The 13,608-nt window shown below is 41.8% G+C and overlaps 1 protein-coding gene across 2 annotated transcripts in view; it reads left to right on the top strand.

Annotated features, from left to right (window-relative positions):
• The window catches only part of LOC116393046 (guanine nucleotide-binding protein G(olf) subunit alpha), a 43,366-nt gene that overhangs the window by 10,281 nt on the left and 19,477 nt on the right, over positions 1 to 13,608 (top strand). For both annotated transcript variants that reach the window (XM_031864945.1, XM_031864946.1), the window contains exons 2-5: positions 35 to 107; positions 894 to 948; positions 1,130 to 1,249; positions 7,732 to 7,829. In XM_031864945.1, the coding sequence (XP_031720805.1) occupies positions 35 to 107; positions 894 to 948; positions 1,130 to 1,249; positions 7,732 to 7,829 (346 nt within the window). The remainder of the gene's footprint in view (positions 1 to 34; positions 108 to 893; positions 949 to 1,129; positions 1,250 to 7,731; positions 7,830 to 13,608) is intronic.

Here is a 13,608-nt window from a genome sequence, read left to right as displayed (position 1 = left end):
TAATGTATTATTTTTTTTGGGTCTGCTTTCGAAGGTGCGGGAGAGTCCGGAAAAAGCACCATTGTGAAGCAGATGAGGATTCTACACGTCAACGGCTTCAACGCGGAGTGAGTGCTGCTCAATACAGTTATTATTACATGGCGACATTAACGGCTCTAACATCATATTAATGCGTATTCTTTCGGCTTCCTAATGAATAACACTGTGGAGGCCAGAGTGTAGCCTGTGAATGGATTTTCCCCACAGGCACTGCAGCGCCTGTTGGGCCCAGTATCCCATGCAAAGCAGCTAATATCTCTCTCTCTGTCTCTCTCTATGTCTCTCTCTATGTCCTTTCCCCCCCCTTTTTTTCGTGTACATGTACAGTTATCATACATATGTGAGGATTTCAGTGTCACAAAGATGCCAAATAATTCACTGTTTCCTGTTTCATGTGAGAGGGTGAAAGGTTGTGATCGACACAGGCCTATTGATGATTTGTTTTGCTGCAAGGCCCTTGCATGGCATTGATTTCACCAGTGGTCTATTTTAAACAGGCCTAGTACATGTCAAGAGTCCTGTAACTGTATGAAAACCCACTGTATGTGTATGTCGAGGCATAATCTTGCATTTGTAAGATCAAAAAATGAGGAAAATCATGACTACAACCCATCGTATCGCTTTACTTTTGTGTTTTACTGAACCCCATCCTGCATTTCACTGCTACCTGGTACATCCTCTCAGCCTTGACACCTGTACTGTATGTATGTATGATTGTGTTAAGAATACAGTCTAACCTGGCTGTAACCCCTTACATCTTACTCATAACCACCTTGATGATAAATCATTTGTGTTCTGCTGTGGTTGATGTTTTCGTAACCGCTGCCCCGCACTTCTATTCTGTCTCCACGCAGAGAAAAGAAACAGAAAATCCAAGATATTCGGAAAAACGTGAAGGATGCCATAGTGGTGAGTGTCATCGCCTTCTAAATGTGCTCAATGTCTCTGTTGTTACACCCACTGCAATCCCATTTTACTGATTATTATTATCATACAGGCTTACGATTAGATTATTTTCCTGTATTCATCCTGCTTAATGCTTGTTTTTTGTCCCCCCCCCCCCCCCCCCCCCACAACTTCTGCTTTGTAGACTATAGTGTCTGCGATGAGCACTTTAATACCTCCAGTCCCGCTAGCCAACCCAGAGGACCAATTCAGAATCGAATACATCAAAAGCATAGCACCTCTCTCCGACTTTGACTACTCACAGGTAAGACGTTCAGAAAGGTTCTGTGCAGATGTGAACATGTGTGTGAGAGAGACACTGGGATAGTACATGCTTTTTTTTTGGTCTTTCACATATGCAATATGTGTTTGTGTGGGTGTTGGATGTTATGTGATGAGAGCATTTTGCTGTTTTTATGGCCAACAAAGTAGATCTTGCTATTATAGCTGAGGGATGTCAGATGTTATTCCACAACAGTCCTAATGTTGCTTCACTTCTTTGATTTACTTCTTTTTATGATGTGGTGGCGGTCTTTTAAAAAAAAATAGCAAACCCAAGCTAAAGGCAGTGTTTTTTTTTCCCCTTGGGAGTTATGGAGTTATGAATGTAAATGTCAGCTAACTTGTGTAAGATCTACAGTTAGTGGATTCAGGTCAAAGGATTGATTCCCCTTCGTAGCTGGAGCAGATGTCCTGTATGTGGATTTAAATGCGAGAACACACAGTATTCTTTTCAGTGTGTGATCGGCTATTTGATAGCGCGAGATCATGTGTTGGAAATGTAGAAAATGTTTTACATAATTTTGAAAATGTGCCTTGTTTCACACCGGCTGTGCAGCTCCGCAAAACAGGGATGACACAGCTGTAGATAAACTCTTAGGTTCCGAATCAAATATGTATTTTTACGATACACTTCAGGCTTTTATGGGAACCAAATTAAAGTACAAACATGCTATTGTGTATTAATCAAGTACAGGGTTAGTCTGCTTTTGGTGTATTGATCTGAGCATCAATGTGTTGTGTAACCAGTGTGCGATTTGCCGCAAATCTTTTGTTTTATATTGTCGGACAAAGCAAGACATTTGAAGTCTTAAGAAATTTAGATTTTGACATGAATTGACAATGAAAATAAATGTTAGTTGCCGCCCAGCATCTTTTATCTTCGGGAGAATCTTTTATCAAGTATCACCTTTTTATAAAAAAAGATTCAGAGGGATGAATTCCACATGTGTTTTATCTGTTAACCACAATCTGGCATATGACTTTCCCAACAAGGCCTCAAAATCCAACTGATATTCAGGCCTTGTGGTCACTGTTTTACTGTTTCTCTCAGGTCTTATCCATACCATCACTTAACTGCTTTGAATGTTGTTTCCCAGGTTCCCTCTGGGCAACTTTATTTAACTCTACATCGCAAGAAGATCCATTAAAGGGATTTGGGGGGTTAATTTCCATGATAGGGCCCACAGTGAGAGTGTTAACAGGGCAGCAGTAGTCTGTGATGTTGTGCTGTGTTGTGTTGTGTGAGGGCCGGGGCCATGGGGAGTGCCGCCGTTGAGTTCCCAGGCCCCGGCCCGGCCGAAGGGAACAACATGGCTCTGTGTGGAGCGTCTGTGCTTGTCATCAGTCTCAGGCTTCACTAGTGCCGTCAGTGTCACCACTACATTGTCACTTAGTGCCACCAGGCATGACATCCAATACAGCAGTGCAGGAACACGGCCAATCAGTAACCTGTGGCTTTCACCTGTTGGCGCCTTTTGTGAAATGTGGAAATATGTTTTACCTGGAAACTTTTGGAGCGCTGAAGTCGTGGCGAACCAAGTTCATGAATCCTAAAAGGACACTTTCTCTTGATAAACATGATGTTCAGTGTACTTAAATCCGTTGTTTTGTGATACGTTATTGCTGTGAACAGGAAGAAGAAGTAGACGATACTCTTTGACTTCCTACATTTCCCTGAATTACTTGCTGTATATGTGGAGAGACTGATGGTGATAGCTTTTGTTGGACCATTTTGAAAGTTTTTATCAGGGCTGCAACCAAAGATAATTTTTTTTATTATCGGCTAATCTGCCAAATGTTTGCTCGATTCAGTTGGTTTGTCTATAACGTCACAGAGCCCAGGGTGACATCTTCAAACGTCTTCTTGTTTCTGACCAAGAGTCCAGAACTTTCTTCTCCATCGACTCATAAATTATTCAACTCGTCGTATTGGTGCTAATTCTCTCCGTCCAGTCATCACGCTGAAGATGACCTTGTCATATGACGTACCTGACTCAGACTATATGAAAGTCTTAACACATCACTAAAATGCTTAACTGCATAGTGGTGACCATGGAGATGAGTCATTAAACTTGCTTTTATTAGCTGCCTCTCTCAAAAAAAAAAAAGAAGATCCCCGCCTGTTCTAAGCTTGTTCTGCTAGGAACATTTACTGAAACCGATCGAATCAAAGTGTCTCTGTACTTTTGGAGAAAGAGAAAAGTTCCTCAAGTAGATCAAGCCTCCATTTACTCTGAGATATTATAGGTTAAAACCTTAGAAAAACTTTATTGTTATTATTATTATCTCTGCTGTGTTCTCTACCTTCTTTCATGAAGGCTGTACTCACCCTTATGTTGTGTTTACAGTTGTTGGTTTTTGCAGTAGTGATTGAAATAAAAGTGTTGCTTATCTAATGATATAAGTTTATTGGGCATTATAATTTGACGTGATAGCATAGCTAGTTTTTTTTTTTTTTTTTTCCTAGTTGAGAAAAGTGAGCCCGAGAACAATGGCTTGGTGTGCTGTGTCAAATAGAAAGGCGACAAGCAGCAGAACTATGGCTGCATCGCGTTACGGTCTTCAGAAGGAACTGTTGGTGGAGACGTTGTTGTTTCTTCTACGTGACTAAGTGTATGTTGTTTTTTTGCTGTCAAACTCATGTGAAATATCTTTTCTGTAAAGTCACATGATCTATGTTTATGGTACAGATAAGGACTATTAGGAACATGTTGCCTCCCAACACAACAAAATAATTCTGAAATTGTTAGCTACAGTTTCCCCTTTGCCCTATTATGTCAAATCCCCGTGCTTAGTTCTGATGGCCTGTACTCTTTATCATCAAAGCATCATTTAGTAGTTTGGGATAACAGTAGGCCCATGGAAAAGAAAGCACCGACACAAACTGTCGTCTATGCAAATGGAAACACATGGCGCTGTGGTAGCTCTGCTAGCCACCCGACGGTGTCCGGCGCCTGAAGTGGAACAAATTCAAATGAGCGCCGTTGTTTTACACCGTGTAGCTTTCTCTCCATCAGACATGTAACCCTGTCTTTTTGATGCTAAACGAAGCAGGTCACTGTAACGTTTGAGTAGCGTTATAGACCTGGTGAAGTTAGCTCTATACACTCACAACAAAAGGACAAGGATTAGGTCCACAAAAGTTTGTTCTTGTGTTTTTTTTGGTGTTTTTTTCTTCTTGGTGTGAATTGCAGTCAGTTGTGGAAGGTGAGCTTCATATTATATTCAGCCCCACCCTTTGTTGAACTGATCTATTTTTGTGTTGGTGTGCAGAATTACTGCACCGATGATTTTACAACATGTCTATTAAACGTGTGCACATCAGCAACCGTCAGTGAGTGTGTAAACGGATGTCAGTTTACAGGCCAACCCATAATAATGACTTCTAATGAGGAAAAGAGACCTGCCTTTGTGCTGCTTTTGTTCTTCAATACAGCCAAGAAGGACAACACCTTTCAGAGCATTCCCTTGTTGTTAGTGTCTTGGTGATTTCCTTATGATGAACAGCTTCAGTCCTGGAAGTTTGTTTTTTTCCTTAAATTGATTACCTGAGGATCCCAGATGTGGGGCAAAGGGTGGTACAAAGGACTGCTCCGTTTCTGGAACTGTGTTATGAAAGATGAACAGTTGCTCCCTTTCGCCTTTTGCTCTCTTTTTTATTTTTTAACTGAGGTAACGCTTGAAAGTCGGCTCTCTCTTTGTGCTGGGTGACTATCTAACACAGGTATTCAAATCCAATAAAAGTGTTGTTGATGGTTAACTGAGGAGCTCGCTGCTTGTCTGGGGCTGGCTACATATGGAGGGATGTGAGATTTGTGGCTGTACATTTTGTTCTTAAGACCAAAGGTCTCTTCAAAACTTTACCCAAAGGAATTTAAGTGTCCCCTCGCGAAGGGACGACGCAAACCATTCGCTCCACAACTTCGTTTTGCTAAGTCAAATCAGATTCAGGCCCATTTTGCTCCCTGTGTCAGACTAACCCATATGATTCATATTACATCACGTATAACTTGATTAACGTTGAAGCTAAGGCTGAAGTAAGAACTGGTCCTAGCAGAGCCACCAGAGAATCGGATCGGTGTCTAATGTCTGTTGATGGAGGGGGGGGGGGGGGGGGGGGACGGGGAAGAGTTAAAAAAAAAAAAAAAAAAAGCTTGTGTTGAAGCAAATTCCCTCCTGGTCTCTTTCTGTGTTATCAGTTCCTCTGTAGGGCACTGCAGCACACACTGCATTTATTCAAAGGCCCAGTGTCACACGCCTCTGTGGAAAAGAGCCCTGAGGACCATACTCTGCCCCCCCCTGCCCCTTCCACCCTCTACCCCTCGTCCTCCCTCCATCCAGTACCAACGCTTGCTAGTCGATGTCTGCTAGTATACAATAAATACATCTTGAGACCTACAGAACTAATATGAACGTAATCAGTGCTGTTGAATCTTATTGATATTAGTTGAGGTTGGCGTTTTAAAGTTTGACTGTAACAGAAGAAAATATGAGCTGGAAAGCAAAATATGGCCTCATTTCCTTTTTCTTTTGGTTAAGCAGGTAAATGCAAAGCTGATCCATGGTTGTAAAATTTAAAATAATGGGTGAACGTACAATACTTTGGTGAAAATGTACGTAAACACACCTAACATGACCACATCCGTGCCTGAAGTTGTGGGTCCATATTCATCTGTAACAAAAAAAAAACGTAAACCAGTATTAACGTCTCCTGTCTGGCAGACTTCAGTGGATCCTCCATGTTGAACTTTATCACAGGATCTGCCGAGAGGAGATCTCCCGGAGCATGTGATCATTTATCAGGCTCCTTCTGGTTCGGGGCTACTTTCACCCTCTCCCCGGTCAGAGCGCAGAGTGAGTGCAGAGAGTCATGTGGTGGTTCTTGGCTAGAGGAGGAGCCCGTCTGAAAAACATGTGCACGGGAGGCGACGAGGGATATTAGCCCAATCATCTTCTGTTTAGGGCCTACAGAGAGTCCTGGGAAGTGTCTCAAAGTCATCGCTGAGACGAGCTCCCTTCATAAATCTCCGACTGAGACGTATGTGGTCATTCACAGAGTCACTCCTATGTAATGTAACTGTAGTGTTATACATTTGGCCTCCAAGAGTACTATCTTTTGTTCCTTTTTAAGCTACAGTTCAGAGAAGAGAGCTTGTGAAGAAAGTCGTGAGTAAAATCAGTTCTGTATCAAGGAAGTGAATGAGAACTCAAGTCAGCGGCCTCTGCTGCTACAAATAGCTTTTTCTGTAATTTTTTGGAAAGATAAAATCAGTATTTCTGCTTTCACATTCAAATAGTTTTCACAGAGTTACCTCCACTCATGCTGTCATGACATAATGAGAAGGATATTACTTTCAGACTGTCTTTTCCTTAGAAAGGCAATATGTTAGAAGCTGTTAAAATGAAGAAATAATGCCCAGCACTTTGAAGGGCAGACATATGACCATTTGTAACTGAGTTACTTTAGTCTTTGTACGTGCTGGTTTGTGCTTGAATAGATCTCAGAACGAATAACTCTACTTATACTATTAATAAGGTGTTAAAGGAACGCTTCGCCTTTATGGAAAATAGGCTTGTTTGCTTTCTTTAAGAGAGTTGGAGGGGAAAATGATGAATGCATTAAGTACGTAGCCGGAGCTTGTATCTTGCTTTTTTAATCGGAACACAACAGGAAAAGAAAAACGTGGTTTTGTGGAGAGTTACATGCTGGAACTGTTTCTTGACAAACAAACAGTTTGTACATCCACCAGCATGCTTGTGTGGTGTCTCTGGCTGTAGATCAGATTACTAGATTGGGTCTGTGAGCGCAGGTTTTCGTATAGTTCCTTGTTACAGGCTCCATGGTGCACAACCTAATCTGGGAACCTCATTTTAACACCAAGACTCTGGGAAGTTGCCCACAGTCACCGTCCCCGGCTGTGTTTTGTAGTCGTTTTTTTTCCCGCTTCACACCGAGTCAGGCTAGTTGTTCTCTCCTGCTTCCAGTCTGTATGCTAAGCTAGGCTAATCACATTTCTACTCCGGCAGAGCTACGCCTGTAAAATATGGTACAAATACTTGTTGAATAAGATATTCTGCTACTCATAAATGGCAGTCGTTGGCACCCGGAACTTTTACTAAACCGCTCAGTGAGTGTGTACATACATGTGTGTACATATGTATGCATTGTGTGTAACTAAGTGTGGTACTTGGTTTAGATGACAAGCAGTGTATATCACCAATTCATTCTCTTTAAGAAACTGGGTAATTTCTTATAGTATTCGGTGTGTTTATGTACTTGCATGTGTTTTCTAATGTACGTATGCAAAGAAATCTGCTAAGTTGGCATAGTTTTGACCTTTGTGTGTCAGTCAAAATGAAGTAAACTTTTTTTTAATGTGATGAATGACTTTTTCTTTATAATGAATAGTTCATTATTGTCTGTTTCTTAAAGTTTCTTTTCTTCTTCTTCTTCTTCTTCTTCAGGAGTTCTTTGATCACGCAAAGAAGCTGTGGGACGACGAAGGAGTGAAGGCGTGCTTTGAGAGGTCCAATGAGTACCAGCTCATCGACTGTGCACAATAGTGAGTCCAAACATCTAAAGACCTTTCGTGGTGTGACTTTGAGCTTTGGATACTTGAGATTGTTTATGACGACATACATTATGTCATAAGTTATCTGTGCAGATAACTTGTAGGCCTTTTTTGTTTACAGCCTGTAAACTATTGTCACTTCCCTGTATGTCTTCTTTGTGTTGTGTTTGAGCTGAACGCTCTGCGCTGTGTGCTGGTGACATGTCGTATATGAACATGGCTGAGATATGTTTACTCTGGGCGTGGCGAGGCAAGCAGCAGTTGTATTCATCCTCAGGAAAAGTATACATATATCTCTTCATGTCGGTGTGTTTGACATCGCACCGTGGCGATATGCAAAGCCAGGTCTGGCCTGTATTATTATTTAAATGCCTTCTTCACTGGAATTGTATGGATGCAACATGTGTCTGTAAAGACGTAATTAAAGTTTTCTCATTTTCGCGCTGGTGATGGTGACGACCTACCTGTGGAGTTGAGAGACTACATTTCGCTGTCGCTAAAGGCTGGACAAAAGCTATGTGGGTCATGATTTGATTTTGGCTACAATCTGTATGGAGTTTTTCCGAATACAATTGTACTCCAGATACTGCAGTTAGGAAATACTGATAACTGCAGTGTGGCAAGGCGCAGCAACTGATGCCTCTTTGCACAGTGCCCCAGATTGTAGGGAAGGCTCCTGCTTCACCTTGGGCCACCGTAGGGTGCTGGTCGTACACAGTGGAGGGCCCCTGACTGGCCTGTAGAAGGAAGTTTGGGTATGCAAAGTGACTCACTGATTACAGTGCTCTCCTTCTACTTCCTCTCTGACTCACCTCTGGATTCACATTTAAATCTGAGGACATGGTACACAGACCCACTGGAAGTTGTCTCCTCCTTTTATCTTTAGCGTTGGCTCCCTTTATCTCTCAGGGTTCTGTCAAATGCACCCTTTATCAGTGACTGGAGGTATTGTCTTGTTGTCAGCGACCTGTGAGCCTGCGTTACATGGATGTAGTGCTGAGATGTTTTAAAGATGGCGTAGCACGTAGACAAACGGTCTCTGTACTCTGCTCCTGAATATCTTCCATTTCTTGAACATAAATTTGACTCCGGGTCAAGTCTTCCCCTGGTTGCCTTTGCCTGAAAGCAGCTTCCATATAAAGGAGAGAGATAGTCAGGTGATTGTTGAAGGAGTCACATGAATCTGTAAGGTGGAGCTGTTACAGTCCAAGTGTTTGTCTTTGCTGCTCTGAGTCAGTCTGTGTGCAGTACGACAGCACAATATGCAAAAAAGCATCTTGTGTTTATTTTAGTCCATGTTCCCGTAACGTGATGTAACATATCAACATTTAAAATCTTTCTTAATGTCTCAATGTCTTTACAACTCTGTAAATGCAGTGGTCCTCTGAATGTCGAAATCAGAAAGAATATTCCATATTGTAATAACTGAAACCGCTGAGGCACAGAAAATACAGCTGTCCTGTGACACGAGTAAACATTAACAGAGCGGAATGAACGCATACGGTATTTTTAAATAGTGGTTTATGTGACTTTTCTGCTGTTGAAGTGCATTCATTGGTTTTGAACTTCTGTCTGTGTGTTGCAAGTAGCCAGCATTTTGTTCTTTCATGGAACTTATAATACATTTACTGTGACACTTGATTGTTTATTTTGATGTTCCCAACCTCCTTCTCTTAAATATCATCCATTCTTTGATTACTTCTCTCTCCTGCCCTTCTCACTGTCCTCCTGTCACCGCCTCTCTGGCCGTTACGCTGCTGCTCCTGATTGGTTAAGAGCCGGTGAGCAGTTGTATGTTTGGCCAATAAACCGTCATCAAGCATTTGTTTTACTGGTGTGCTTTACTAAAAATTCACCTTGAAATATAATGAATCAGTCCCGATTCCTAACATGCATTTTTTGGAGAAGGATAAAGCAGTGTTCACGTTTGAAAATTAATTTTGAAATCTCACTTTGCAGCCAGTAGTAACATTACAATATGCCTCTATTGTCAGTGTCTCTGATTGATGTCTGGAATTTGTCAGACTGCGTGGCCTCTCACTTACTTCCTCTCTCAGTTTTAACCTCTGTATGAACTATGTGGACGGAGGGCATTCATAGATACTCTATGCTACATGGCAGCAGACCTGTCTGTGTGTAAAGGCCCACACACACACACACACACACACACCTATTGTTGTTGTGACCACTGCACTACATTAACTACCCTAGAAGTAGTGAAACACTGGCAGACGGCTTCAGCAGCCAACTGGGTTGAAAGGAAGGGAGCAGAGGTCATAACTTTGGACTCGGGCTGTATTTAAACAAACGTATTGTTTTTTTAAGGGTCTATATGCTAGCTTGTCCCTTCTTCTCATTGCTAGCTACATTTGAGCTTAGCACCCACCCAACCCGCTCTGAAAATCTCCTCGTCAGTCCAGGAAGCTTTCATTTTCTCTTCTACTGTTGTTCTCTACACCTGCTCTCGTATTACATTTCTTGTTAACTTCCACAGTAGTTATGTCTTGGATCACGATCGTGATAAGAGTGCTTTCGATCACTCGGTGTATATTAAAGAGGAAGTTGGCCGTTGGGGCCGTTTGGGAGAAACAGATTTGCAGGCTGCAACTTTACACGTTAACAGTCGAATATTGTTGTAAAACCACCAAAATAAGATCGCAGCAGAAGAAACAATTGGTCAGATATAGCTATATGTGGTGCTTAGATTTTAAAAAGGCAGATTATATACCTCTGCCATCTCATCTGTGTTGTCCTTCACAGACCTTGCTACACTGGCATTATTTTTCCAGCAGGCCTATCTGCGGACGGCCCATTGGACAGAGGCACAGGAAATAAGTATGGGCCGATGGCGAGCGCTTGTTATGCCAAAGAGCATGTCCATATCGATGCTTGTGGAATCCTGTCACCCATTGATCCGCCCTCTGCATTGCACATTTATACGTTTTAAGAGCACAGATATGTGTCTGCCAGTTGATTGATTATAAGCTATTTTCAGCTTCGGCGGGCTGGTTCCATTGCAATGCCTTGGATGTGACAGCAAAATCAAACACTTTTTCACACGCAAATCTGAACTCCCATGCCTCCTGCTCTCCCCCCCTCTGTGTTTGTTGCAATCCTTTTGCAAATATGACACAATTCGTGACATAATTGATACACAAAGTTATTTATTGCTGTGGTGGATGTTTGTTATCCAGTGTTAGATGCTGTCTGGGCTGTTGTGGAGCTCACCCTGTGTTTGTGTGCCCAGTGGCTGTGAAGCCAGAGGAGAGCTACCCTGGATGGAGCTGGAGTCTGAGAGTGTGACTGAAGAAATGAGGCTATGAAACAGCTGAGCGATACAGCAGGGATTTATTCCTGCAGTGAGAATGAGTCCTGGGACAGAGATGGTGCTGATGCTGGGTTAGGTACAGCAGCGTGATGGCTTTCCACGCTGCCGAGTGGATTTTTAATTCATATTTCTTTTGTGATCTAAAAGATTAACTGATTATAGAAATAAGTAGTGGTTGCAGCCCGACTGTAAAACACATACTTTTATATGTCCAAATCATCATCCTTCTGCAGTCATTAATCCCCACGATCCCATCTAGAGTTTGTGGTTATCACACCAGTAAATGCACACATGGGTTGAAAACATACAGGAAAGAGAGACTTGGCCCTGACTCGCCTTCATACTGAGACAGATATCAGATTGTTCTCGCTTCAGCCATTGATCCTATCGAGGATTAAATAGAATGGGGGGGCCTTTTCAGGGTGGGTCATCATCACACACTTTGAAAAGATTTTAATCATAAATTATGCTAAACATTTTAATTAAAAAAACAGTAGAGCTGCATCTAATGCCTATTATCATTATCGATGAATCTGTTGGATTTATCTTTTAGTCTATAAACTCTTTCTCAAGGCCACATCTTTAAATGTCTTCTTTTTGCCTGACCAACAGGACAAAACCTAAAGGTATTATTTTTATAGTAATAAACAGAATATTATCATCTCTTCATAGTGCAGAAGCTGGAATTGAGTTCAGAACCAGTGCTTGGCGTTAATGCTTAAAAAAGGACTGAAACAATTAATTAATTATCAAAACATTACTTTTCTGTTTATTGAGTAATCGATTAATCAACTGATTGTTGCAGCTCTGTAATACAGAAGGTCCATTACCTGAAAAATAATAGTCTTGCACAATGTTTTTATTAAATAAATTAAACCAGTATTTCCAAAACCTTCCAAATCCTTCATCTGCTGCTCTTAAAGTTAAGTCTTAAAAAATTGTAAATAGGAACTCATGCATCTGATGCATCACATGTGTTAAACTAGGCAAGGATCATCATGAGTCCGGGTGTTATGTGGTGCAGTTGGTCCAGGATGGAGAAGTATAGCTGAGACTTGCACAGGTCTCCAGGGGTCCCGGAGATGGGACTGTGGATATCCAAGGCTGGGTCTGGTTCTTGGCTGCCGTTGGAGTTGGCGTTGGGGTGTAGTGCTGGTCACGGGACTCTGTCACCAGCCGGGGGGCCACTGACACAGTCATCTGGGGCAGCGAAGTGCTAAGAATGGCCGGCATTGTCAGCCAGCTCCGGCCCCTGAAGGGCCTACAGAAACAGAGGGGCTACGCTTTGCAAACAGTGGATCTCCTCAATAAGGAGCCTCTTCTGTTCACAGAAAAGCCCGACAGAGAGATATTTATACACAGGCTGCTTGTCACTGCTGCCTTTTCCTGTCACCAATAAGTTGCTTCATTTCTTCATGTTTTAGCTGCTTTGATGTTTCACAGAATAATACCAGCAGATGAGTTTATAGTGACCGGGTTTGGGCTCTTCTAACATGTAGGATTTTTATGTAATTACTTGTTTCAGATTGGTGATCAGGTTATATTTAACAGATTTGATATTGCGTTAAACTTCATGCACTGTATTGTTTAATGATTGCATGGTTTGAGGATGAAATCTGAAGTCACAGTTTGAATTTTTGCATCTAAAAAAAGTTGAGGTGGAGAGTGTAAACTAAACCGAGAGACAGTGGTGGTCTGGAGCAGAGGAAGCCATGTGAGAGATATGAGCTCAGAAGCTCAAAGAACAAAAACACAAAAACAATTCAATTGAATTTGTAGTTTTGGATTAAATATCAACAGTTTTGGTACTAAAACAAACATAGATGATGTCACAGCTCAGAGAACTTGCTCCAAAAAGTCAGACAGAGCTACAAAGATCAAAATGTAAATGCAGCCTAAATTGTTTCAGTTCAGTTTAGTTCTTTTTTCTAGTAAATTGTTTTCATTTTTTGTTGCCTGTTAACAAGTTTACTACAGCACATTATTATAACTACACCAATTATACAAAACATGTTGATAAAAAGTTTGATAAAACGGCTTAATCCAGAATAACAAAAACCTTTGTGTCGCTCGCTAAAATCAGATGACACTGCTGTCAGCTGACTGAGGAATAATCAAAGAGGGCACTATGGAAGTGTGTGTTTGAATATATCTGTGAGTGTGTTTGTGTGCATGACTTCTGAGGAAAAGGGAGGAGCGGTTTAGAGCTGAACTGTAGAATCCAATCTACTGGAAGCTCAGTGGGACTCCATCTACACAAACCACCGTCCTTAAGGTTGTTAGAGCCCCCTGTGGGACTGACTCTCTCTCTCTCTGTCTCTCTCTTTCTCGTTCTGTCCGTCTGTCTCTCTTTCTCTCTCTCCCACTTTCCCGCTCTCTCTCTCTGTCTCCCACTTTCCCTCTTGCTCTCTCAGTCCATCTATTCAGTCCTCTCTTGAGGCC

This window comes from Anarrhichthys ocellatus, unplaced genomic scaffold (assembly GCF_004355925.1).
Source record: "Anarrhichthys ocellatus isolate YVR2014 unplaced genomic scaffold, GSC_Weel_1.0 scaffold32, whole genome shotgun sequence".
NCBI classification, from domain to species: Eukaryota; Metazoa; Chordata; class Actinopteri; order Perciformes; family Anarhichadidae; genus Anarrhichthys; species Anarrhichthys ocellatus.
Note: the sequence above shows the minus strand (reverse complement) of the source record. Positions and strands in the feature narration are given on the sequence as shown.